A 25,476-nucleotide genomic window follows, 5' to 3' on the forward strand; every position below is an offset into this window, starting at 1 on the left:
CCCCTTTTTTTTTCGACATTGTGCAGCTTCAAACAACGCTTTTACCGGAGTAACTTTCAACAGCCTCCTTGCCGAAGATATGGCGCGCGCTCTTACGCAAAACCCCAGCCACCAATCACGTTGCCCGCCGCGGGAGGGACACGAACATAAAAGGAACCGACACTTCGTAATCCCTCTCTCCTTCTCTCTGCCTACACGTGTCTTCTTTGCACAAAGAACAACCTGTAGTACAGTGCACAAATAATAAATTGTTGTTGATGAGTAGATGCACAAAATAGTGTTGACGTCACACACATATATATAACAAGAATTATCCTCAAATGTAATTGCAACGTTCACATCAGCAAACATATTCAGGTGCGTCATGTTAGTATTCGAATGAATATATCTTCTTGCACAACAGGGCCTGTGACAATTCACATGCTTCCATAAATATAGCATCGATAAGGCTTGACAAGAATATATGTACTTTGTTTTATTTACGACCATGGACAGTTGTTTCTGGTGGATACTATTGAGGCAAAAACCTATAAAAAGAGGAGGTAACGTTCTCCATACACCTCGAAAGCTTCAGCGGACCTGTTTAAACAGCCAGAAGCAATGGCTTGGTTTCACATTGTGTTCTGCGTCATTTTGGCTGTCCAATCACTTGGTTACCAGGTAGATGTGCCTGTAGAACCGAAGCAAGATCCGGCATTCAACCCAGGAGGAGATGCTCCCGTGCACCTTGATCCTAAACAGCAAACTTGGTGGTGGTATTATTTTCCCTACTATTATTACTACTATATTTATCATCAACAAACTACAACCACAACAAATGCTCCAGAGGCTACGACACAGAATGACAACATCGATGAACCACAATCAGAGTCATTGAATTACTATGATGAGTCTTGTGGTGAGTATGTCAACTGAAACTTCCTATTTTGAATTCAGGGTAAATTGCTCGTTGTTTCAACGAGAAACTTCATCAGGCAACAGCCCAGATGGCACAGAAAATTTGCTGCAAGCCTGAAGCAAGCTTGCCATGCCAAGTGAAGAAGTTTGCAGCAAGATCACCATGGCAAGCTGTAGATCACCAGCCATCTACAGGGTGAGTCATAAGTCTCCATACAAATGGTGAAAACGGTGACTAATGTTTATTTTTCCTTTTCAGGCAGGTGAACCAATGAAAAGAGATGGCACTAACGAAGGAAGAACGGAATGGCATCATTATGTTGGCTGGGAGTAGTACCACTCGTCATGTAGCACGTACATTCAATGGAACCCACAGAACGCAGATAACCCATGACACCGTGGCCAAATTTATGAAGAAATTCAGAAGGACAGGTTCTGTCGCCGACGAAAGCAGGCCTAGAAGACCAAAGACAGCAACAGATGAAAGGAGGGTAATACAAGTGCCATGGTATCATGGGTTGGTTATCTGCGTTCTGTGGGTTGCATTTAATGTACGTGCTACATGACGAGTGGTACCACTCCCAGCCAACAGAATGATGTCAATCCGTTCTTCCTTCGTTAGTGGCATCTCTTTTCATTGGTTCACCTGCCTGAAAAGGAAAAATAAACATTAGTCACCGTTTTCACCATTTGTATGGAGACTTATGACTCACCCTGTAGTTACCTTAAGTCAAAGTTGCAGGAAACTTGCCAAGGCAAGCCTGCATCAAGCTTGTCATAACTAAAGCTCGAATTTGTAATGTAATTACATATTCTGTTCCTTTCTAGATACATACATTGAACAGGAAAATGTCAACGAATTATATAAATGACATGATTTTACATAAGTTTTATGTTACATATTTTAAAATATTTGCTAGATATTACACATTGTACATATTTGCTCGTTTACTATACATAAAACAACATATATGGTGCGAATGAAATGTCCGGCCCAGGTGCGTCATTGCCAAAGGCCAAAAAAATCAAAACTACAATACCTGGTTAATCAAAATAGTCGCCATCTGCAGCCACACACTTTTGCCATCGCTCAGCCAACAAATGGATTTCATGGCGAAAGAAGTCTGGAGTCTGCGACACAAGGAACTCCTCAACGGCATGTTGCACCGCCCGATCTTCAGCGAAGGTCTTCCCCGTCAGGAAGTGATCGAGATGCCAGAAGAGATGGTAGTCAGTGGGAGAGAGGTCGGGAGAATATGCTGGATGAGGAAGGGTTTCATATTGCAACTTATGGAGAGCCTGCACCATCCTTTGCGCGACATGTGGGCGAGCATTATCGTGTAACATGAGGACACCATGTCTGTGGACCATTGCTGGATGCTTGAGGAGAAGTTTGCGGTGCATTTCATGGAGTTCAGCACTGAAACGATCTTCATTGATGGTTTCACTTCGCTTGAGAAAGACATGATGTATTACGTTACCATAGACCACCATACCAGCAACAACACCTTCCGTGGGTGGAGAGGTGGTTTCGGAAACCGCCCTGGACGTTGATCACGATCCAACCTGATCGTTTACGATTGTCATAGCAGATCCATTTTTCATCTGAAGTGACAATCCGATGCAGGAAACCATCCCGGTTATTCCGGATATTCTTGTTGGTCCGTGTCAAATCATGTGGTACCCATGAGTCCAACTTTTTCACTTTACAGATCGCACGGAGCAATGGAACGACAGTGGTATGGTGTATGCCTAACTCGTCTGCTATGGCACGAACACTTTTCCGAGGGTCCGCTTCCACGGCGTTCCTGATGAGCTCATTCGAACATGATGTTGGTCGATGGCCACGAGGATCATTTTGCAATGCTGTGTCACCAGAACGAAATTTGACAAACCAGCGGCGAATGGTGCGTTCAATTGCCATTTCTCGCCCAAATGTACTCTTAATGTTTTTGGTGGCTTGCAGAGCAGAACGTCCCAGTTTGAATTCGTAATGAAAAATCACTCGAAATTGTGTGTTCTCCATGGTGCACTTTCAGACGACCCTGTTCAGCAACACACTGCCTTCTGACTGTCTGGGTGCTCCAGCCTGTTTGCTGGACGTATACAGGGTTTATGACGTTAGACCCGTGACCTTTGCCAATCCTTGTGTTGTGTTGTTGAGGTGCGTTTCCCACCAGACGTCAAAGCGGACATTTCATTCGCACCAACCAAATATTTTGGTATTCCCCATCTTGATCCTTTTCCCCATGTTTTCAATCTCTGAAACATGATGAAGAAAATTTGTAGCTCATGTGATGTCATATTTTCTAATCAATGAGATGCTTGGTGCATACGGTCACCTAATATTGACTGCCAAGTCCACAGACAGGTTGAAGACAAAGATAATAATTAAAAAATACGGGAACTGTTATTTATCGAAAGCTGCTGAAGTTACTCCCCCCCTCCTCTGGTTACATATTTTCGTTTCGCTTTTAGGTTTAGGCAAAGTACCTAGAAGCTTGGCATCGGTGGACAAGATAGGTACTCGTACTTTCCTGTACGTAGCGAGTTGCACAATATGTCCCCTTGTTCAAAAGTAGCTATGTATTTTCATCCGAGCTTTCTGCAGATGCTTCTTTTTACAATTTGTTTCGAAAGTTACAAAGAGCTCTCTTACATATTTACATATTATACAATAATTTTCGATGTGAAAAGTAATTAATAGTTCACAAAATTAGTTTCTTAAATATGTACACGTTTCTGTGTTTTTTGAGTTTATAAATTTAATGCAAAATTTAATTTGAACAGTCCTTAAAATTAAGTTGAATATGTTCAAATAAAATAAATATCTAGCAGAATTCTTGAAATTGCTTGGATACTCGATTGTTATTAATATTACATATTCTTTGATACTACATATTCACCTACATATCCTTTTGATAATACATATTTAGGTACATATTTAATCAATTATTGTTACATATTTTGTACTTTGATATTACATAAAAAACTGGTGTCTATTCATAACTACCTGTAAGCTTTCGGCAGTAGCCTTTCTGCAAAGCAAAAGTGCTTGCGAACACTTACTTGCCGTGTACTTGCATCTAGCTTGCCATATCAAATTTACTTTTACAAGCAATAAGCAAGCTATCGTAAGCTTGCCACAAGTTTACGTGAAATATGGAGACTAAATTGGGCAGTGTGCATTAACATAAACAGAATTTTGTTGATTAAGTCGGAACTTCTTCCACGTTCTTCATCAGTGATATGGGTCAGAAATGGAAAATTTAACAATTACATAAAAAGTTTGCACAAACCAATTAAGGTTTTGTACATACACAAATATGCACTAAAGATACGACAGCATAACATTAAAAAGCATGTAATGTCAAAGAAACATATATTTACTTTTGATGCACCCTGTAATATGCAATCACAATAATCGATTGACTTTGAACTTACTATAAGCAAAATATATTATCTAATATACAGGGTGTCTACACCGAAATGCCCTATTTTAATTTGTTTCATATACAAAATGAAATTAAATTAATTAATTTTTTTCACAAAAATAAGTTGTGTGTCAAGTTAAGTTTTTAAAAAAATTGCAGCAACAAATCAAAACACTTCCACGTGAGCCCCTGCGGTGACACGAAGAATGTCTAGTCTATATTAAACTTCCATCCAGGTCCGCTTCAGCGTGTCCGGAGGGATGATACCAATCACTTCCACAATCCGATTACGAAGATCTTCAAGGTCCCGCACTGCAGTGGCGAACACCCTGCCCTTCACGTAACCCCAAAGAAAATAAGCTAATGGTGTGATGTCCGGAGAACGTGGAGGCCAATGCACGGGTTCATCTCGTCCAATCCAGCGTCCTGGAAATGTTTCATTCAGAGTTTTCCGAACATCGAGCGATCAGTGAGGTGGAGCACCATCTTGCTGAAACCAAAGGTTTGGTTGCAGATCTTCAACCTGGGGAAAACAAAAAAACTCCAGCATGTCTAGGTACGTCGTTCCTGTGACAGTCTCCTCAGCAAAGAAGAACGGTCCAGTGATCTTGTCGCAGATGAGGCCACACCAAACGTTCACTTTCGGGCTATTTTGCACCATTTCCCTGATACTGTGTGGATTCTCTGACCCCAAATTAAAACTTTATGCTTATTCACAGTACCAGAGACATGGAATGTGGCCTCATCAGAAAACATTACACGTGACAAGAAGGCAGGATTCCGGTCGGTTCGGTTAAGCATGTCACATGCAAAGTCATATCGTCGTTGCTTGTCATCAGGCTTGATAGCCTGCAGAATCTGCACCTTTTATGCATACAGATGCAACCGCTTTCTGAGGACCTTATGAACAGTTGCACGTGGCATCTGAAGTTCCCGTGAAGCGTGACGAATTGATTTGCGTGGACATCGCTGGAACGCTTGGCGGACATTCTCAACTTGTTCTTCGGAGACACGCCGACCCCCTCCATCCGCTTCAGAATGCTGCCAGTGTCCAGAAACTGTCTGTGCCATGATTTTATCCTCTTGGCGTCTGGTGCTGCTTTCTTGTAAACACAACGAAACTGCCATTGCACCATCACAATGGATTTAAACTCCGCGTACCAAAGCACAGTTTGTGCCTTCTCCTGCACTGACGCCATTTTGGTTTCGATGGACAACTACACCAACACCAATGCGCGCCACACGTTGAAAAAATTTAGGCAGCAACTTTAAGACCTTCTGCACACAACAGACAAGTCAGACCTGACACGAGAAAGATTTACTATTTTTAAACTGCCTCAACAAATAGGGCATTTCGGTGTAGACACCCTGTATAAAAATGGATGTGTGTATGTATGTTTGTTCCGGCATAACTCTCGAACGCCTGGAGCAATTTCAACCAAACTTGGTACACGTATCACTTGCAACCTGGAAAGAAATACTGTTGGGGTAAGGCACCCCTGGCTCCCCTGGAAGTGGGAGTGGGGAAGGGGTGACATGTAAAAATAATAAAAAACGACTGATATTAGGGTGGAATCCATAGTTTTCGGGGTCTCTAAGATGAATAGTAACACTCCCAATGCCGTTTCACTTCAAGTTCATCACCTACCGGGATGGGGGGTGAGAGGGGGTGAAAATTAAAATGTCAAAAAATGACCAAGATTAATGTCGAATCCATAGTTTTTGGAGTCGCTAAGTTAATTGGTGACATTCACGATGACCAAACTTGGTACATATATGACTTACAATGCGGAAAGAAATACTGTGGGGGTAAGACATCCCTGGGGAGGGGGTGGGAAGGGGGTGACATGTCATAATAATCGAAAACGACCGATAATAGTGTGGAATCCATAGGTTTCGCGGTCGCTAAGATAAATAGTGACTCTCCCAATGCCGTTCAACTCCAAGAGACCCCTGGCACCCCTAGGGGTGGGGGTGGGAAGGGGGTGACATGTAAAACGATCGACAATACTTCGGAATCCATAGTTTTTGGGGTCGCTAAGATGAATAGAGGCACTTCCAATACCATTCAACTCCAAGACACCCCTGGCACTCCTAGGGTGGGGAAGGAAGGGTGTGATATGTAAAAATAATCGAAAACGACCGATATTAATGTGGAATCCATAGTTTTCGGGGTCGCTAGGAGGAATAGTGACACTCCCAATGCCGTTCAACTTTAAGACACCCCTGGCACCCCTAGGGGTGGGGTCGGAAGGGGCGACATGTAAAAATAATAATAAAGGACCGTTATTAGTGTGGAATCAATAGTTTTAGGGGTCGCTAAGATAAATAGTGACACTTCCAATGCCGTTCAACTCCAAGACACCCCTGGCACCCCTAGGGGTGGGGGTCGGAAGAGGGTGACATGTATAACGACCGATATTAGTGTGGAATCCATAGTTTTCGGGGTCGCTAAGATGAATAGTTACACTCCCAATGCCGTTCAATTTATTTATTCTTGCTCTCGGAGTTGGAACTAAAAATGTTGTTGATAAATTGTTGTTAAATTTATATTATAGTGAATTTTTAAAATATATTACTTTATAATTTGTATACCGCACTTATACTTTTAAATACCTATAAATAAAATTACTTACATTTTACGCTAAAGTTAGAAATAATCAGCAAGTTTGTCTATAAAATATCAGGTAGATATCGTCTTTGTATGTCAGAATAAATCACGCAGGAAGGAAAATTTGCTTTAGATAAATTATGTCAAAGTCTCGAAAGAGACAGAGAGTCTCGAAACCTAAGTCTCGGTCTCGTCTCGATAAGTCTCGATTGATTTAGCCTCGTTTTCGTCCCGGTTTTTACAACGCCACCTGCGTCTCAGTGTCGTCTCGATATCATCCTTACCAGGGTTGTTGGTTCAGTAAACATTTTGAACTAATTCCATAATCAAATAAACATCTAAAATAGGTTAAAACACTACATTGGTTGAAAAAATTTTGTAAGTTATACAGTAATAATACAACACACACGTGAGTGTTTTAAAAAAAAAAAGCCGAACTCTAATAAAGTTAAATAAAAATCAGTTAATCTTTTGACATATGTAGGTACATCAAACCAATATTTACATCCAAATTCCTTAAAGAGAAAATGTTATTGATTATATTTTGAGGTGTTCAATAATAAGAAATAAATAAATAGGTACAATTAAATTATAACAATTAAAATTGCAGCGATGGTCTTAGTCGGCAGGACGTCTGAATTCCACACGGGAAACCTGGGTTATATTCCCAGGGTGGGTGATCTAAGGCTCAAATCAATGTCCGAGATCAAGAATGTGTGGAGCAATACCCCCACATACCCTAAATGTGCCTTGATAGCACGATGCTATATGCACGAGGAACTTTACCTTACCTTAAAATTGCACCATCCTTGGTCTGCTGTAAGATGAACCTCACCCATTTTATCCGTGTATAATATACTGCTATGAATGAACTGTGAAATACTCGTACAATACTCTCTTCATTTCAGGGTGTGGACTTAGGCCAAGCGACAGAATCGTTAATGGATCTCCAGTTCCTCCAGACAAATATTGTTGGCAAGCTCAGGTGATCAGTTGGATGAATCCAGATAGGTCCAGTTATGCCCTATGTGGGGGATCAGTCATCTGTGATCAGTACATACTAACGGCTGCACATTGTGTGAATGAAGTGTAAGTAATATTAATAACCTAATGAATATAAATACTTATAATCATACTGTACACCCAATGGCGAAAAAAACAGTAGGCGATTTCTCCACCACCATTTTCATTCGGTCTGAATTTCACGATATGATAACAACGAATTGAAATAATGACTTCAATAAGCAAAGAACAATGTCTCCTTCGAACCAACATAGTTGATTTCCTTAAAACAACACAGGATGTAGAACAAAAAAGTGATGAAAATAGCGGTAAGTGGTTCCTTTCTCGATGCTCACTGCTCAGGTAAAATTTCAAAATTTTCTGTCGACTGGTTCACGTGGCAATCATGCAAAATTTATAACATAAGATTACACACGCTTGACAAGAAAAACGCTCAAATTTTAGCCAGGGTATGGTAATAGGCCCCAGTATGGCCTACCTAAGCTTATTATTATTTTTTTACCAATTCAATGTTTTTCAAGGGGAAAAAAGCCTGAGTCATCACTACTGGAGCAACTAAAAGGTGGTACATGCCTCTTGCAACTGGCATGTAAAAAATGCAAGAAGGTGAAATTTGAAAATTAGCAGGGTGCTATTAATATCGCCCATGGGGGGAATGCATACAATCTCCTGCAAATGACACAAATTGCAGTTTAAGAAGTCGTTATTGCAAAATGTGTAACATAAAATATCGTAATGGTGAATAAATTAATGCATTATCACCTGTTCTTGCACCGTAATCTTAACCTGCGAAAATAGGGAGAGGGAATGAAGCTTAGGGGGAGAATACGAGGGTAACGAGAGCACATATGGTGCATCATCCGTTAATTGGCTATTACAACTTTAATAATACATGATAAATACCAATTGAATCGGCAGGTTTAAGAAGGGAATGAAGACCAAAAAATGGCAAAATGACCTTTTGTACTCGACATCATCGGAAAGCGTCGCTCTACACGTGAGTGCGAAGAAAGATATAAAAAGGAGTCCCTAGAGGTACATAAAGAGCCCTGAAATCAACGCCACATTACCAATCAACGAAAAAAAGTGAATGATGTTAGGAAAATCATCCCCTACATTCCAGACTACAAAAAACCTTTCTACGACGTCATGGTGTAACTTGGCCTACAACTTCTCACCACGATGAAGATCAGTCGATGGTTGAATGACTGTTTGTTGTTTGACTTGCCTTCAAATTTTCAAAATTTGGGCATTATTTTGTATTATTCATTCCATTGTGCACTTTCGCGTTGTAAACTACACGATAATATATTTTCTTTTCCGTTGTACACTTTATTTCCGTTTTTTCCCTCAGCAAAAACTTCATACGTTTTATGGAGGAAATAAATCCACTACTTTCTTACATTTTATACAAGTTCTGGTTACATGTACATTGTTTTTCATGTACTCCTCTATACCTACACAGGGTTCTCACGTTCCAGTACGAATTTTGTTGTTCTTGGATGCACACTCTCCCACTTATACAGTTTTTCTTGATTTCCCACAAATTTACTTTTTGGACTTATTCCCTTCTTAAACCTGCCGATTCAATTGTTCTCATTAGAATCGACCTGTTTCAAAATATTTCAGACTTCAGACTTGCATCATTTCTAGTCACCCAGCTCAGAACAATGATTAAATACTATCACCTTAACTGCACGTTAAAGTAAACTATGATGATTGATTGATTTGCTTTATTTTACTTCGCTTTTTGTGCCACTTTTGGCTAAGATGGGGATGAGTGATGACATGATAAAATTGATGAATGGACACTCACAAACATCCATGACCAGACCGGGATTCGAACCTGGAACCCCTGACGTTGTAGCGCGATGTGTTAACCACTCCGAAAGTAAACTAACAGAGATACAATATTGACTTACTACATGATACTGACATGATGTGTTACTTGCGTTGAGAAAATAATATAACGTTTGCGTTTTGGTGCATATATGCCGTCTGTGTTAACCTCGACCATTGACGTAAGTGCGCATGCGCTGATTGGACGGGTTCACTGGTGAAATACAAGGTAACTTAATATATAAGGTAGCCCCATCCGAAAATTGCCGATCATGCACGAGCGCGTGACGTCATGTGGGAGGATCGGTTATGCTCGGTCCCCCTTCGGTTATGTTCGTTCGGGGCTTGGCCGAAGCAAACGGCCGCTATCATTTCTATGCGAGTTTCAGAGAGGGAAAGTGTTTCATTACTTTGAGGGGTAAATATTAATTATCATACTTCGGGATGGTATTGAGGTATTCCTTTAATGATTAGTAACATAATTAAAACATGCTACTTTTAAAAGAGGGAAAATTGCACATGCAAACGTATTGTAAAAATTCATGTTTCTGAAACCTGATCGATATATTACAAAGAAGGTTGTCCGTGTTCTCATTAAAATTTCAGATTTCATCATTTCATAAATCGTATTATGATTTTAATAAGAAACGGTGCATGCTAAAGAAGAATTGCATAGTGAAAGAGTTGCAAAGAAAGAATTGACTGACATATTTGGTTTATTTTTCTTTTCTGTCTTTTTTTTAACTATGAAAGGAAAACCGATAAGACGTAGTTCCCCCCCCCCCCATCGTTCTCTTTCTTTGTTTCCACAAGCCGGCCTCCTTGGCGTAGTGGTTAGCACATCGCAATTCAACGCCAGAGGTTTGGGTTCGAATCCTGACTTGGGCATGGATGTTTGTGAGTGTTCATTCATCATTTCATCACTCATCCCTATCTTCGCAAATTAGCCAAAAGTGACACAAGAAGCAAAGTAAAATGAAGCAAATCAATCAATCAATATTTGTTTTCACATATACTATCACATTTACTAAATTCTCGATTTTCTCATTAAGGACAAATCAATGTCTTACCCGATTGGATTCGAATCCGGGACCCCTGGCGTCGAAGCGCGATGTGCTAACCACTACGCCAAGGATATCGGCAGAGGCCTCCGAGATACTACGGGCCTCACAGAACGTCACAGGAGTACTATCGGATTATAAATTATGGATATTAGAGTTTGGATAATAAATAAATAAATTATATAATATATAATCTATAAATAAAAAAACACCCGTTCTTTATTTATAGAATCTGAAAGAGAGCGATAGTTTGCTAAACTAAAAAATAATCCTATTTTGTTCTCACGATGATAAAAATAGAAGGCATAATCAAAAATAAATTGGTAATTATAGATTGACACAGAATTGAATAAGCTTAATTTTGATGTAACTCTTTTTTATGTTGTTCTACTGATTAACTTTTAATTGGAGTCCAAACTTGAATATCCGTAATTTTTAATCCGATAGTAGTCTGGTATAATCTATTTACAACATTTAACACAACGCAGTAAAAAGCCTAATATCTAGTTTTCTGATTGAATAGTTCCTTCTTATTCATTCAGAACGTTGCAATCATTTCCAGGAACATTTCAAATTTTACATAACATCAGAAAGTATTAAAATTACTGATATACTTAAAATCCAATCTTTACCATTCTCCATAATGTAACTTTATTTTTGAAATTATCAAGTGAAAGAAGCAATATACGAGCTACATAAAATTTTACTCTGCATTTGAAACTTACTCTAAATTCGAAAGAATTCCCAACCTTCTTCATATATTTATTTACTGTACAATAATTTACGTACGGATCAAAGTTCCACATGCAAAATTTTTTTGGGAAGTTTTATGTGGAGGAAGAATGTTGAAATAGTTTGTAAGATAGTAGTTTCAGACTTTGAAAACGCAATTCCAGTTTGTAATTTGCAGATATTTTTAATTTCTCTGGTTCAAATTTGGCTGCAAGTTATCGTTGTCATAGTTCTAAAAAGTATTTTTTCCTATTAAGAACTTTACATACAAACGCGTGCAGAAGACGAGCCAAAGTGTACAAGTACTAATTTAACTAACTTAACCTACTCGAAATACTTGATGAGTGCTAGGAACATCAAACTTAAATGTCTTAACCTACTAATTCAAGCCTATAGAAATAGATTTCTGCTCACACGGTAAATGAAACGCTTTGAGAATATCTATGAAAATATCTTAGTTTAATTAAACAATAAAGGAGAAAAGTTACATGAACTCACAATGATTGACCGTGCAACTGTACGAATCATTATTCGTTAAAGGACTTTGTTCGCAGATTTTCCATTTCCATTTCCATGTCTGAGTTGTATAACCGGAAAATATACTCAAAGGCTGATATGCGACACACATTTGTACATTAACGAAGTAACTTGCATTACACTAATCTTAGATCTTGCTCTTTTTGACAGAAATGTACTACAAAGAAATAATGTAACATCCATTGGTTTATATTGAGTACAAGGGTACAAAATTATTCACAATATATTTGTGAAATACCAAAATTGAACAAAGTTGCAAAAATTTCAATGATGGGTGTAATATTCACTCATGCAATATTTACCATCGTGCATACAACGCTATGTAACTCGAATTGAAGATGTACTAAGTGAATTTCATTTCGAGAAATGCCCATTTCCGACAACGTTTTTCACAATAATGTGAACATACAAATCACAATCAACATCGGTCTGTGTTAAATGAAATTGTTAATAATTATAAATCCGACTTACATAAAATGTACATAACAAATCAATTAGGCTCACTACGTACTTCGCACTAGTTTAACACATTTTCAAGATATTGATGACTTTTCTTGTGGTACTGTCGGTTAGGTTACGTTGTAGATTTTGAACTTCTTTATTTAGTGAAAGCAGGTTGAAAGATGTTGTTTGTAATCTTTAATTTATTTGCTTCATGATGTAGACGTGTGTTTCTCCTTTGTAAACTTTTGAATATGTTTTCCAACAACGAAACATAGCTTGCAGTTTGTGTATATACCTTCGTCTATATATTTTTCTCTTTTTGGCAGCATAGTCCCTAGCCTGTTTAGGGCACGTCTCGTTATTGCATGTCTTTCGTCGTGTACATCTCTGCAAACCTTATCAACACGTTCTACAAGCGAATCATATTGTGAAGATAAGTGTTTAGGAGAACTACACCATTTCCTCGATTATTTGGTACTAAAGTAATTGGGTGTAATTTTAGCGATGGAACTGCAGTTTGCTTCAGCACGTTCTTTGGTGGAAAATACAGAAGTTCTGCTTTTAATCTCGCACATAGTCTTCTTCACAATAATTGGCACGGCACACTTGCATATTTTTTACATTTCGTCTACAAGCATGAATCCACTGTTTACTTACGCAATTATCGACTGGAAATCTATGATATTTTATGTCAGTTCCTTTAGTTTTCTGGTTATAGTTTTCATAGCTTGCTACAGCACAATTACACATGATTGCATCTACAAGTACAAAAATAAAATAAAAATAAATCGAACGCTACAAAATCAACAACCTGCTTGTTCCGATTTTTGCGACGTGTTAGTAGCTAAATGTACCCCACACCAAACTTACTGCACATAGCAACGAGCACCGTCAAACCCGATCCTCCCAGATGACGTAATGCATACGTACTTCACATAGCAACGAGCACCCCCTGGGTGAAATAGGGGTGACAGCTGCAAGTGATACCAGGTTCCGTGAAAATCGTCTGCTGCTAAAATACCACTGAAGTTACATTAAGATGGGTTGTTATGAGTTTCAACAGCAATCGCAAATAAACAAACAAAAAAGTTACCTTCTTCCATAATTTAAACGTGAATTTGAAAAATAGCACCAGAACAAATCATCCTCGGGTCCTTCAAACTTTCTGGCGATGCCCTTGACATTTGTCAGTTTACAGTTTTTATCCTAATGAAAATCTCATAGTCTTGTGTCCACACAGATGGTAAATTGCTTGAAATTTGTACAATATTTTTTAAAGAATTTCTCATAATGTACTTTTCAGGACAGACCCGTCAACGGTAGAGGTATATCTTGGAGCTTACGAAAATTACAGAGATGAGAATGCAGATCCCAACACTGCCGACGAAATCATTGTACACTATGGGTAAGTGGAAAAATTGTTAGTTAGTTCTGTAATAATTTTGTTTGTGCAATAACGATGAGCATTTCAGTTAACTTACAAGCACCGCCTGCTGGATTCAGGTCGCTCACTCCCCTTAAGCTCAACCATAGAATAGTTCTATGGCTCAGCCAGATTACAAGCCAACTCTCTTTCTGTGTGTACACGCACACACACACACACACACACACACACACACACACACACACACACACACACACACACACACACACACAGCACAATAATTTATGGACATATCACAACATTTTGCGTACTTCTTACAGGGGTGCCGGCTCAAAATTTTCCAAGGGGTGTCAAAAACGAATATCTGCATCCTTAACCCTCAGGTGGGAGCGCCATTTTTTTATACATGAGAGGGCGCGCGGGGACTTCGTTACCGCAGTGGTTTCTTGTTTAAAAAATTGCTTCTTTTATATTTGAAGGGGTCGGGTGTAAAACATGTTAAGTGACAAAATGCAGGTTTCAAGATATTGAAAGTTGATGTTTCAAAAAAATCTGATTTACAAATTAAAATAAATTTCTAAATTATTTACAGCAAATATGTTTACTACCATACAAACATGACATGGCATCCGAATTATTTTTTTCGGTGGTGCTACATGTGATTTGTTTGAGGGTTGTTCAAGGAATTGTTGTAGTTACCATGCTTTACATGCAACGATATTATCAGAATGAGTGATCAGATACCGCTTTATTCAAGCTAACTTGTGATAATAATGTTATTTTGACATTAGACTTTTTATAGCAAACATAACGATTTGTAACAGAAAAATGAAAGCCTTTAATGATAATAATTTTATTCAGTAAACAATAACCTGAGTTACTTGTTGTAACAAGTTTTTGCTTTCCTATGACTATGACTAAAATGAAGACCATTAAAAAAGTAGATTTCATCGTTTTATTACGTTAGTATTTTAAAAAAATAAGTTCTGAATGTTTGTGATTAAAAATAACTTCCTTATATGTATATGGAGATCAATATTCGTAAAAAAATGATTATATATGAGTGGTTTTAATGCTTCACATATCTACTTCACATACACAGAAGCTCTATTTATTACCTCAGCATGCCAAGCAGAATGCGATTCACAAGCCTCTCTTGATACAAAACTGTGTTACGTAGACTATGCAAATTCCACACAATGGCAATATTGGAATTTTGGGATTCAATAAGAAATTTATGCATAAAATAGGGAATTTTTCGAAAAATTGAAAATCTAAAAATATTTTTTCGAAAATGAAAAGTGGAAGCACGATTTTTTTTTGAGAAACAAAAAAGCGAAAAACGAAAAAATGATTTTTTTTTCGGAAAACTATTTTTTTTCTAAATACGAAGAACGATTTTTTTTTTCGAAAAACGATTTTTTTTAAAAAAAACTATATTCTTTTCGAAAGACTATTTTTATTCGAAAAACAAGAAAGCGAAAAACGATTTTTTTTTCGAAAAACTCAAAAATCGAAAAATTTAATTTTCGAAAATCAAAAAAAAACCTTCGAAAAGGCCATCCCTAGTTTAAATCTCTATCTTCAAGATGACAATTACTGGCCCCCGTGGCGGAGTGGCAAGAAAATCACGCTACAACGCCAGGGGTCCCGGGTTCGAATACCGGCCTGGGAATGGATGTTTTTGAATGCTTATTCATCAGTTTCATCATATCATCACTCATCTCCATCTTCGCAAATAAGCCAAAAGTGACACAAGACTTGAAGTAAAATGAAGACACAATTATGACCTTGTAAGTTTCTGTTGTGTTTTTCTTTAACTTGACATGTTTGTATACAATGATTTCAAATGTACACAGGGCTTAAGTTTTTAATAGTTTTAACTGATAATTAGCTCTTATGGATTAAAAGAGTTATATTTTCGAACCAAGAAGAATACATATTTGCAATATCAACAATAAAATAATTTGCTTTCATCAGTATCACACATATCATAAATACGAAACTTAATTAAATTACAAATACGTTATTAGGTCCACCATAAAAATATTATAACTTTTAAAATGCGCATTACAGATTTAGGAAAGAAATATTTTATAAAAAAACTAAACTGTTCCAAATAATTTATATGATTCCGATCAAATTACATATTCCTCAAGTGTAATACATTTTTGACGTTGCTTGTAAGGCATGGTATCTTAAAGCACCCTTAAATGTGTATACCCAATTAAAAATCAAACGAATTTCTATGTGACTATAGTTATTTATATCTAGTAGAAGAAAGTATGTGCTTCTCTACTAGATAGCAGTTCACATCCAGTACGAGAGTAAAATTTAATTCGAAACTGCCATTATGAGCACTGCTGCACGTAAACAATGGTATTTACAGTATGTAATGACCCCGAGTTGGCCATTACTTTGTGGTTTTATATTATTATTATTGTTATTATTATCCGAATATTATTATATCTTGCATTATTATCTCATGCTTATTATAGTTTCACGTATTATACAATTAATAATTCATATATATATATATATATATATATATATATATATATATATATATATATAATTTTATATTTCTGGCTCTACAGCCCTTGGTGGGCCTTGGCCTCCTCCACAATCAGCCTCCATTCCAATCTATCATCAATTCTTCTCCTCCATCCTTTAATTTTCATTGTCCGCAAGTTTGCAGCGACGTCGTCTATTCATCGAAGTCGGGGCCTCCCCTTTCTTCTTGCATGGTGAAGCTTATCTTTCAACATTCTTCTTGGCATCCGGTCTTCCATCATTCTCTCCACATCCCCCAACCACTTTATTCTCTGGGCTTTGACAAATCTCACTATATCTTGGCCTTTTATTAAATCATCTAGCTCTGCATTATATCTTATTCTCCAGTCGTCATCTTCCTTCACAGGTCCATATATCTTTCTTAATATTCTTCTCTCAAATATTCTGAGGGCATTTTCATCTGACAGTTTCAAAGTCCAATTATCGGATCCACAAGTGACAACTGGTCGTACCAGTGTCTTATAAATTTTAAGCTTTGTATTTCTTGTGATCAGTCCATTTCTATACAACTGCATATTTGCAAAATATGCACGATTGCCTGCCTGTATTCTTTCCTTTATTACTTTACTCATATCATTATCACTATATACCATTGTCCCCAGATATTTAAAACAAGGAACTCCCTCAAACTTATTATCTCCAATTGTCAGATCTTGAGGTGTTCTTCTGATCTCAGAGTTAGACATTCTCATATACTTTGTCTTTTTTTTCATTTACAGTGAGCCCTATTTTTATTGCTTCTCTTTCCATTTGCGCATACATTTGTTTAAGTGTTCTTATTGTTCTAGAAATGATTGTAACATCATCTGCATATGCGCATATTTGACTGGACTTTCCAAATATGGTTCCCTTTTGGTCAACTACATTCATTACTTTGTGCAATGCTAGATTAAATAATACTGCCGAAAGGCCATCCCCTTGTTTCACTCTTGTGTTGTTACCACAAACTTTCACTCGTGCCTTAGTACCACTCATAGTCATTCTTATTAGTCTTATTATTTTGAGGGGAATATTATACTCTTCAAGTACCCTAAAGAGTTCATTTCGATTAACACTGTCAAAAGCCTGCCTGAAGTCAACAAATAAAAAATGCAAATCCACATCATGTTCATAAAACTTTCCCATCATCTGTCTAATTACAAATATCTCATCAGTAGTGCTTCTGCCAGGGCGAAATCCACATTGGTACTCTCCCAGTATATCTTCTGTGTAACATTTTATTCTCTCACTGATCAATCCTGACAAGATCTTATAGACCACACTAAGAAGTGTGATACCTCTGTAATTTCCTCATTTTAATTTATCAGTGATAAATAAATTATCACCTTTCTTATAAATTGGGCATATTATTCCAGATTTCTATTTATGGGGAATTGTTTCAGTTTCCCATATCATTACAATCAATCTATGTATTGCTGCCAACAATGCGTTACCACCAAGTTTGATAAGTTCAATTATCACTTCATCCTCGCCTGGAACTCTATTATTACTCATTTCTTAATTACAAATTCAACTTCTTCAATACTAGGTACTTGTACCTCATGACCAATATACTGCTCTTCTTCTTGGTTTTCCACTTTATTCAAAATCTCTTTAAAGTGCTCTGCCCATCTATTGAGTATCTGATTCTCTTCTACAATTACTTTCCCATTCTTATCCTTACATACTTCCATTCTTGGCTCAAATCCTATTCTCATTCTATTTATAGCTCTATAGAATTTTCTTATTTCACTTTGCTGATTTAGTTCTTCTATTTCTTGCATCTTCTTTTTATACATCATTTTCTTCTTTTCTTTGCATACCCTATGTGCTTTCCTTCTTAGTTCCTTATACCTCTCAGCATTACTTCGAGTTTCCCTCTGTAGCATTCTCTCTCTAGCTATATTCCTCTCATCTATAACCTGTCTGCACTCTTCATCAAACCACTCATTCCTTTTAGTTTTCTCTTCTCCAAAAGTTTCTTGTGCTACCTCCTTTATCACTCCCTCTATTATTTCCCATTCTTCGTCAACCACTCGAAGTCTGTTTGTTATTCTCTTTCTCCTTCAGATTACCCTGTACCTTACTTACATATTCATATATATATATATATATATATATATATATATATATATATATATATATATATACAGTGCGTCCATTTCGATCTGCAGCCGAGAGATCGGGAGAAGCGTGGCGGGCGGCGCTGGCGGAGATGCCGACATTTGCGGCCTGTAATGCTCGCTTATTTTTACGGACATATCCAGACATTTATATAAATATTGCAAAACGAGCACTAACCTGGGTTATAATTCATCATCTGTAATTCATCCAAGTTCTGCAATTATATACACAAAAAAATACGCTTTAGAAGTGACGATAAGAGTCACAGATAATAAAACATTTTAATCATAGTTTTGACCAGCAACGTCCTGCTTAAGTTTATATCCTTGAAAGAGTTTTGTGTCGATGGGGATCGTTTGGAGGTTTCGAATGTGCAACACTGTATCAAGATTACGCTTCCGACGAAACCATTAAAAGTCAATGGTTTTCGTGAGCTTCCTCGATGAACTCGATGAAATTGGGGCAGCGTTAGAAAGTTATCCAAACAAACCTCTACGCCGTGTTTCACAGGAGATGGGAGTGTCAAAATCTTCAGCACATACTGCCACTAAGCTACTAAAATTAAAACCATACTCTTATAACACAGGTTAGTGCTCGTTTTGCAATATTTATATAAATGTCTGCATATGTCCATAAAAATAAGCGGGCATTTCAGGCCGCAAATGTCGGCATCTCCGTCAGCGCCGCCCGCCACGCTTCTCCCGATCTCTCGGCTGCAGATCGAAATGGACGCACGGTATATATACAGTGCGTCCATTTCGATCTGCAGCCGAGAGATCGGGAGAAACGTGGCGGGCGGCGCTGACGGAGATGCCGACATTTGAGGCCTGTAATGCCCGCTTATTTTTGTGGACATCTTGCAAAACGAGCACTAACCTGTGTTATAACACGCAAAAGTTGTTCTGTAATTCTTCCAAGTTCCACCCTTATATACACAAATAAATACGCTTTAGAAATTATATTAAGAGCCACAGATAATACTCTGTAAAACATTTTAATCGTAGTTTTGACCAGTAACGTTCTGCTTAAGTTTATATCCTTGAAAGAGTTTTGTGTCGATGGGGATCGTTTGGAGGTTTCGAATGTGCAACACTGTATCAAGATTACGCTGCAGACGAACCGTTAAAAGCTAATGGTGTTCGTGAGCTTCCTTGCAATCCGAAATCTCCTAGCTCAAGTTTTTTGTTCCTTCGCGACTACAGAGCTGTGATTATAGTGGCAGGCAGATGTAAACCAAGAGCGTGTTAATTTCGTACTGTGCGTAAGAGTGTTATTCTTGGTTACTTGCCGTTACTTGTTTGTGTTATTGCAGTGTGTATGTGTGTTGTGTCAGTCAGACGATTGGAATGCCAGCCACAAGGTTCACGTTAGAACAAAGAATTTTCATGTATGACACTTACGTGAAAACAGACTCGTGTCGAGACGTGTGTAGGCAATTTGTATAGAAATTCCCAGGCGTTTCACCTCCACATATAGATACGGTTAGACGTCTTGTCCTTAAATTACGAGAAACTGGATCGTTAAATTTTAAAACACCTAAGCAAAAACGACGGATTCTAACCGAAGCAAAACTCGATGAAATTGGTGCAGCGTTAGAACGTTCTCCAAACAAACCTCTACGCCGTGTTTCACAGGAGATGGGCGTGTCAAAATCATCAGCACATACAGCCACTAAGCTACTAAAATTAAAACCGTACAGAGTTTCTATAGTGCAAGAATTACGGCCCCCTGACAACGTAAGTAGAGTAAATTTCTGTAATTGGGTTTTGCAGAATATTGTAGATGGTATTGTTGATCCACAGTTAATATTTTTTTCGGATGAGGCATGGTTTCACTTGCGTGTTCATGTTTGTTGACAGAACAATAGATACTGGAGCACTGAAAATCCCCGAATAATACACGAAGTTCCGTTACACGATGCAAAAATTGGTGTGTGGTGTGCTGTAAGTGCCAAAAGAATAATAGGGCCTATATTTTTTGAAGACACAATAAATTCAGAGAGGTACCGCACACAAATACTCGCGCCGTTTTTTCAGTTGTTATCAGATAATGAGAGACAATATGGGTATTTTCAACAAGATTCGGCCACAGCCCATGCCGCCGCTGATTCTTTGGACGCTATAAGGGAGGTGTTTGATGACAATAATTTCAAGAGGTTTATGGCCTTCACGTTCGCCAGATCTTACCGTGTGTGACTATTATTTGTGGGGAACCTTGAAAAATAGAGTCTACCGAAATAACCCTCATAGCATCGACGAACTAAAAGACAATATAAGGGCAGAACTAGGAAGAATTACGGAAGAAGAACTTTTGCGTGTGAATCAAAATTTCATCAAACGATGCCAGGAATGTGTGAATGTAGGTGGACATCACTTTGAACAACTCTTATAACACAGGTTAGTGGTAGTTTTACAATATTTATATAAATGTCTGCATATGTCCATAAAAATATGCGGGCATTACAGGCCGCAAATGTCGGCACCTCCGTCAGCGCCGCCCGCCACGTTTCTCCCGATCTCTCGGCTGCAGATCGAAATGGACGCACGGTATATATACAGGGTGATTGGTAATTCGACCTATTCCTGGAAAGGGGTAATAGTAGAGCACATTTGCAACAAATTTGACCCTATGCACCGGGGGTCGGAAATCAATGGGTTTCGAGTTATTGCAGTTTGTAGATTTTGTAACAGTTGCATAAGGTCATAAGGTCAAATTTGTTGCAAATGTGTTCTAGTATTACACCTTTCCAGGAATAGGTCGAATTACCAATCACCCTGTATATTCATAAATATTTTATTAATGCCTTCAGACAATTTTCCAATATGGCCGCCTTTATAATCGTTATCAACATTAATCGTTTGACTTGCCTTTAAATGTTCTAAGGAGTGTTATAAGTTTAATATTGATCAGTGAATTAAAGCCAAAGTTATTAATATCTCATTTAAATTCCTTATATTCATTTGTAGTTCATGTTTTTGGCAGACGCTAAACTATTCCGCATTATTTCAAATTGCATTGTTGATTTGTTTAAATTCTTTTGGCATTGTTGCCACGGCATATAAAAATTCACTTTGCCAGATGAATGTATACTTCTAATATTTTACTGTTCAAACATATCCAATTTCTGGTAATATAAAAGTTGTTGTGTCTGGTACTACTGTAGCAGTGGGAAGGTGAAACCGTCTCCCAGAGATCGCAAAACAGTTTTTCGGTGAGATCTCGCGAAGCAAGAGCTGCTTCCAATCGCGGGCATTTTCGCGTACGTATCTCGCACGGATAACGGTCGGAATTGTCTGTCTTTAGGTTGTATTACGTAGTGTACGAGTGTGCTTAATATTCTAATAAAGCCAGATTAGAATAGACTGCGGTTTTCTTTATTTAAAAGCCGTTATACTTAGTTCAGAGCAGGAATAGGAGAACATCCACGAGGCCGTTACGGAACTTCACCAGTGGATCAAAGGGAAAGGGACATTTTAACTCAGCACGAATCCGGAAATGTTCATATCATGTTCTACTAAGGTAAGTGTACTTGTGAAGTGCATCGCTACGGGACGTAGCAAGTAGATACCACGTTTTACATGAAATAGAATGAACGTGCCCATGCACAGTTTTAGTCACATTTTTGGTTGTCAACCTCTTCATTCTCCTAATTCTTAGTCGGTTGTACATATTCCGGGTCAATATGGGAATCATATACACTTTCTAACTCGTTCTCATCTTTACTGTTGCCTCAATACTCGCAAACTTTCTGAGACACGTTGCAATTCAGTGACAGTCGTTTCGCCGCCATCTTTGCTACTTACCATACTTTACATGAAACAATTGGTAGATACCTTAACTTTCAACACGTCTAGCTCAGTCATCTGTTGACGAAACGAAACACTTCAAGTACGATTCGACTCCATTTACGATGGACTACACGATGCACATTGTAACTCCAAAATGACCAAAATGTCACTTACCATGTTTTACACCCTAGCCCTTCATTTATAATCGAATACCTTTATTTTGATATGTTCTTACATTCATTATTTGTGTCTTTCAATGTACAAATGTTTACTTCTTAATGATTTCTTTATTTGTTTTCACTCATACTATGATAATTTGTTGTTCTTATGTAATATACATAATGTATATGTATCTTTGCGTTTAAACATGTTATTTTAACTTATGCAATAATGAGGTTATTAGATACTTTGTTTGTGTCTAAGTTTGTTGTTAAATGATTATTTTTTATTTATTTTCATACAATAATAAGTTGTTGTTTATCCGATAAATGACATGATGAATAGATATAAACACTAAGTAAAAATTAAACTTCATAGCTATAAAAGCGATCGACGATAAAACTAATAATAGATACAAAAGCAACAACTACAATTTTACTTACATAAACATAATATACTAACCTATTTCAGACCGTTGGTTCAATTGCTTTTCAATTGTAAATTTAATTGAACTGTTTCAGTGAAAATTAAATTGCTTAGAAACGAATTTACAAACAGATTTCTCTATTCCATTTCAGGTATAACACTAGCAACCTTGCCAATGATATCGCATTGATCAAGCTGAAAGAACCAATTGAATATGGGTCAAGCATTTGTCAAGTTTGCTTGTCTTCGGACAATGAACTAACAACTGGAACGGAATGCGTCGTGACCGGCTGGGGAAATACAGAGGAAGACGTATGTATTCTCCAAGATATCGCATATTAATAGTTTCTTAAGAAATCGATACGTATTGATTGGTTTTGAGAGTCAATTCTCAGTAAACTAATTTTTGGGTGCTGTTGGTTAAACAAGAAAATAAGGACAGAAAACAGGCAAAAACTGAATTTTGGGCATTCTTTGTTGCACTACAACAGTGGAAAGCAAAAATGCCTCATGAAAACAAGCGAATGTTTGTAATCAAGCAGTGTTATACTAATATTATATGAAAAGAGAATGTTGGCGGTAGGGGGTTGCTTTTCAAAGATACGCCACTCCCAACCAACTCATATTTCACTGTTCCTGAGAAATGGAGGGTATGGCCTTCAACTTCAACATTATCTTCAGGGTGTTTTTTTCAAGACCTCAAAATTACAATTCGTTCATTTCTTATGATTAGAGCCCGGAAGTTCAGGCATTTATTTTCATTAAAATAGGCAGGCAAAAAGGCATTTATAATGTGGAAAATAGGCACTAAAAATAAAAAAAGGCAAAATAAACCGAAAAAAGGCACATTTGGAAGTCGCTTACTTTTATCTATAATTTATGGCAAAATGTTAAGATCTACATTGGGAAGAGCATTTCAATTTTGACGTCTTGATTGCACATAACTAACTACAAGGTGTTTTTTTAAGTTCTCAACATTCATTGATAGTCGTCTGTCAGAGAGAATGTTTCTCATAATAGAAAATGATCTTTCTAGTTCGACAGAAGTTATTGGAGCATACATAAAACAAGCTAATGTAGCTGGACTCATTTCGGTAACAGCATTTTCACCTTTTAGAATATCACAAATTGTTTTCAATTGTTTCAAGTCCTCATTTGCACTCACTACCCGTTTGCACTTTTCCGCAACAGCTGACCCCTTTTCTCCTGGCACTTCCATCATCTGCTGCATAGATTCCTCGTAGATTTTCATGGATGCTATAATTGTAATTGTCTCTGGCAATGCACCATTATGTGCAAAAATAAACTTGAATAGCACAGGAGTTTTTTCACTTCACGAATTGAAGCCGCTTCATTTTCTGGAAGAGCATCTATCACGTCACTATTTTTTTCAAGGTTGTTAGCATAATATATAGCTGCAGATATCCAGGTTGCACATCTGGTCAAGACTGGTTGCGGAGGTAAACTAAGCTCAGATGCAAATTTTCGGGTTCGAGAGGGAGATTTCAGAAATATCTTCTTTGTGTTCGAAATCAACCTGTCCACTTCAGCAGTCAATCATGCACAAGGAAATATTAACCGAAAGGCAATATCCTAACTGAGCATGAAATACATTTTTCTCACACTTTTCTCCTACAGCAATGTTGAAACATGCATGAGTTCAATATTACTTAAATAAGGCGAAAATTATTCACATAATAAACGGAAGAAAAGTAAATGCCAACAACGTCTTTTGGGAGAAAAATAATTTATATACACATTTTTTTTTAAAAAAAATGGTCAAATTTCATTGAAAAAGGCAAAAAAAGGCATTATAATTAAAAATAGGCAGTGGGGTCCCAAATAGGCAAAATGAAAAGGCTTCTAAAACATTCGAAACAACATAAAAAACGTATATCCGGAAAAATTTTATCAATATATGCAGTAGATAAAAAGAGGCATTTTGCCAAACTTCCGGGCTCTACTTATGATCTACTTCAACATAAAAGACCCAACCAAACAAAAGACATACAACTATCTCACTTTGTCTGAATATCAAAATAATGACTCTTAGGCTCTGTCCGAAAGGTACAAAGTACAGCCTTGAAGTATGGTCTTTAAGGAAGTGACGTCACCTAGTACAGTTCGAAAGCGCCAAGAACAGAAGTACGCAAGTACACAGCGTGCAGTACAGATGGCTGGTGACTAGGTCACGTGGTTTCCACACTCGTTGTTCATTTGTTTAAAATCACGGAGGTAGAAAGCGAGCAGCACAGGTTATAGATATACGTTATTGGCCAGCAAGTTGTTGGTTATAGTTCTTCTAATGTGTGGAAATGAATGTGTATGAGCATTTGAAAATGCTATGTGATTTCTATTGTGAAAAACAAGCGTTTAAACGGCGAGGAAAACAACGAGTACTGAGTTTTATCTACTGGTCGTATTTGGTGCTACAGTCGAAGTGCAATTCGAAAGACAGCACTTC

At 37.6% G+C, this 25,476-nt stretch overlaps 1 protein-coding gene across 1 annotated transcript in view; it reads left to right on the forward strand.

The window, feature by feature from the left end:
• The first annotated feature begins 571 nt into the window (after positions 1-571).
• LOC145997039 (trypsin-1-like) overlaps positions 572-25,476 on the forward strand; it is a 29,059-nt gene continuing 4,154 nt past the window's right edge. Inside the window, exons 1-4 of the mRNA XM_083133662.1 lie at positions 572-898; positions 7,851-8,031; positions 13,882-13,983; positions 23,165-23,324. Coding sequence (XP_082989788.1) covers positions 601-898; positions 7,851-8,031; positions 13,882-13,983; positions 23,165-23,324 — 741 coding nt within the window. The 5' untranslated portion in view covers positions 572-600. The remainder of the gene's footprint in view (positions 899-7,850; positions 8,032-13,881; positions 13,984-23,164; positions 23,325-25,476) is intronic.

This window comes from Lepisma saccharinum, chromosome 13 (genome assembly GCF_977018435.1).
Source record: "Lepisma saccharinum chromosome 13, izLepSacc3.1, whole genome shotgun sequence".
NCBI lineage: Eukaryota > Metazoa > Arthropoda > Insecta > Zygentoma > Lepismatidae > Lepisma > Lepisma saccharinum.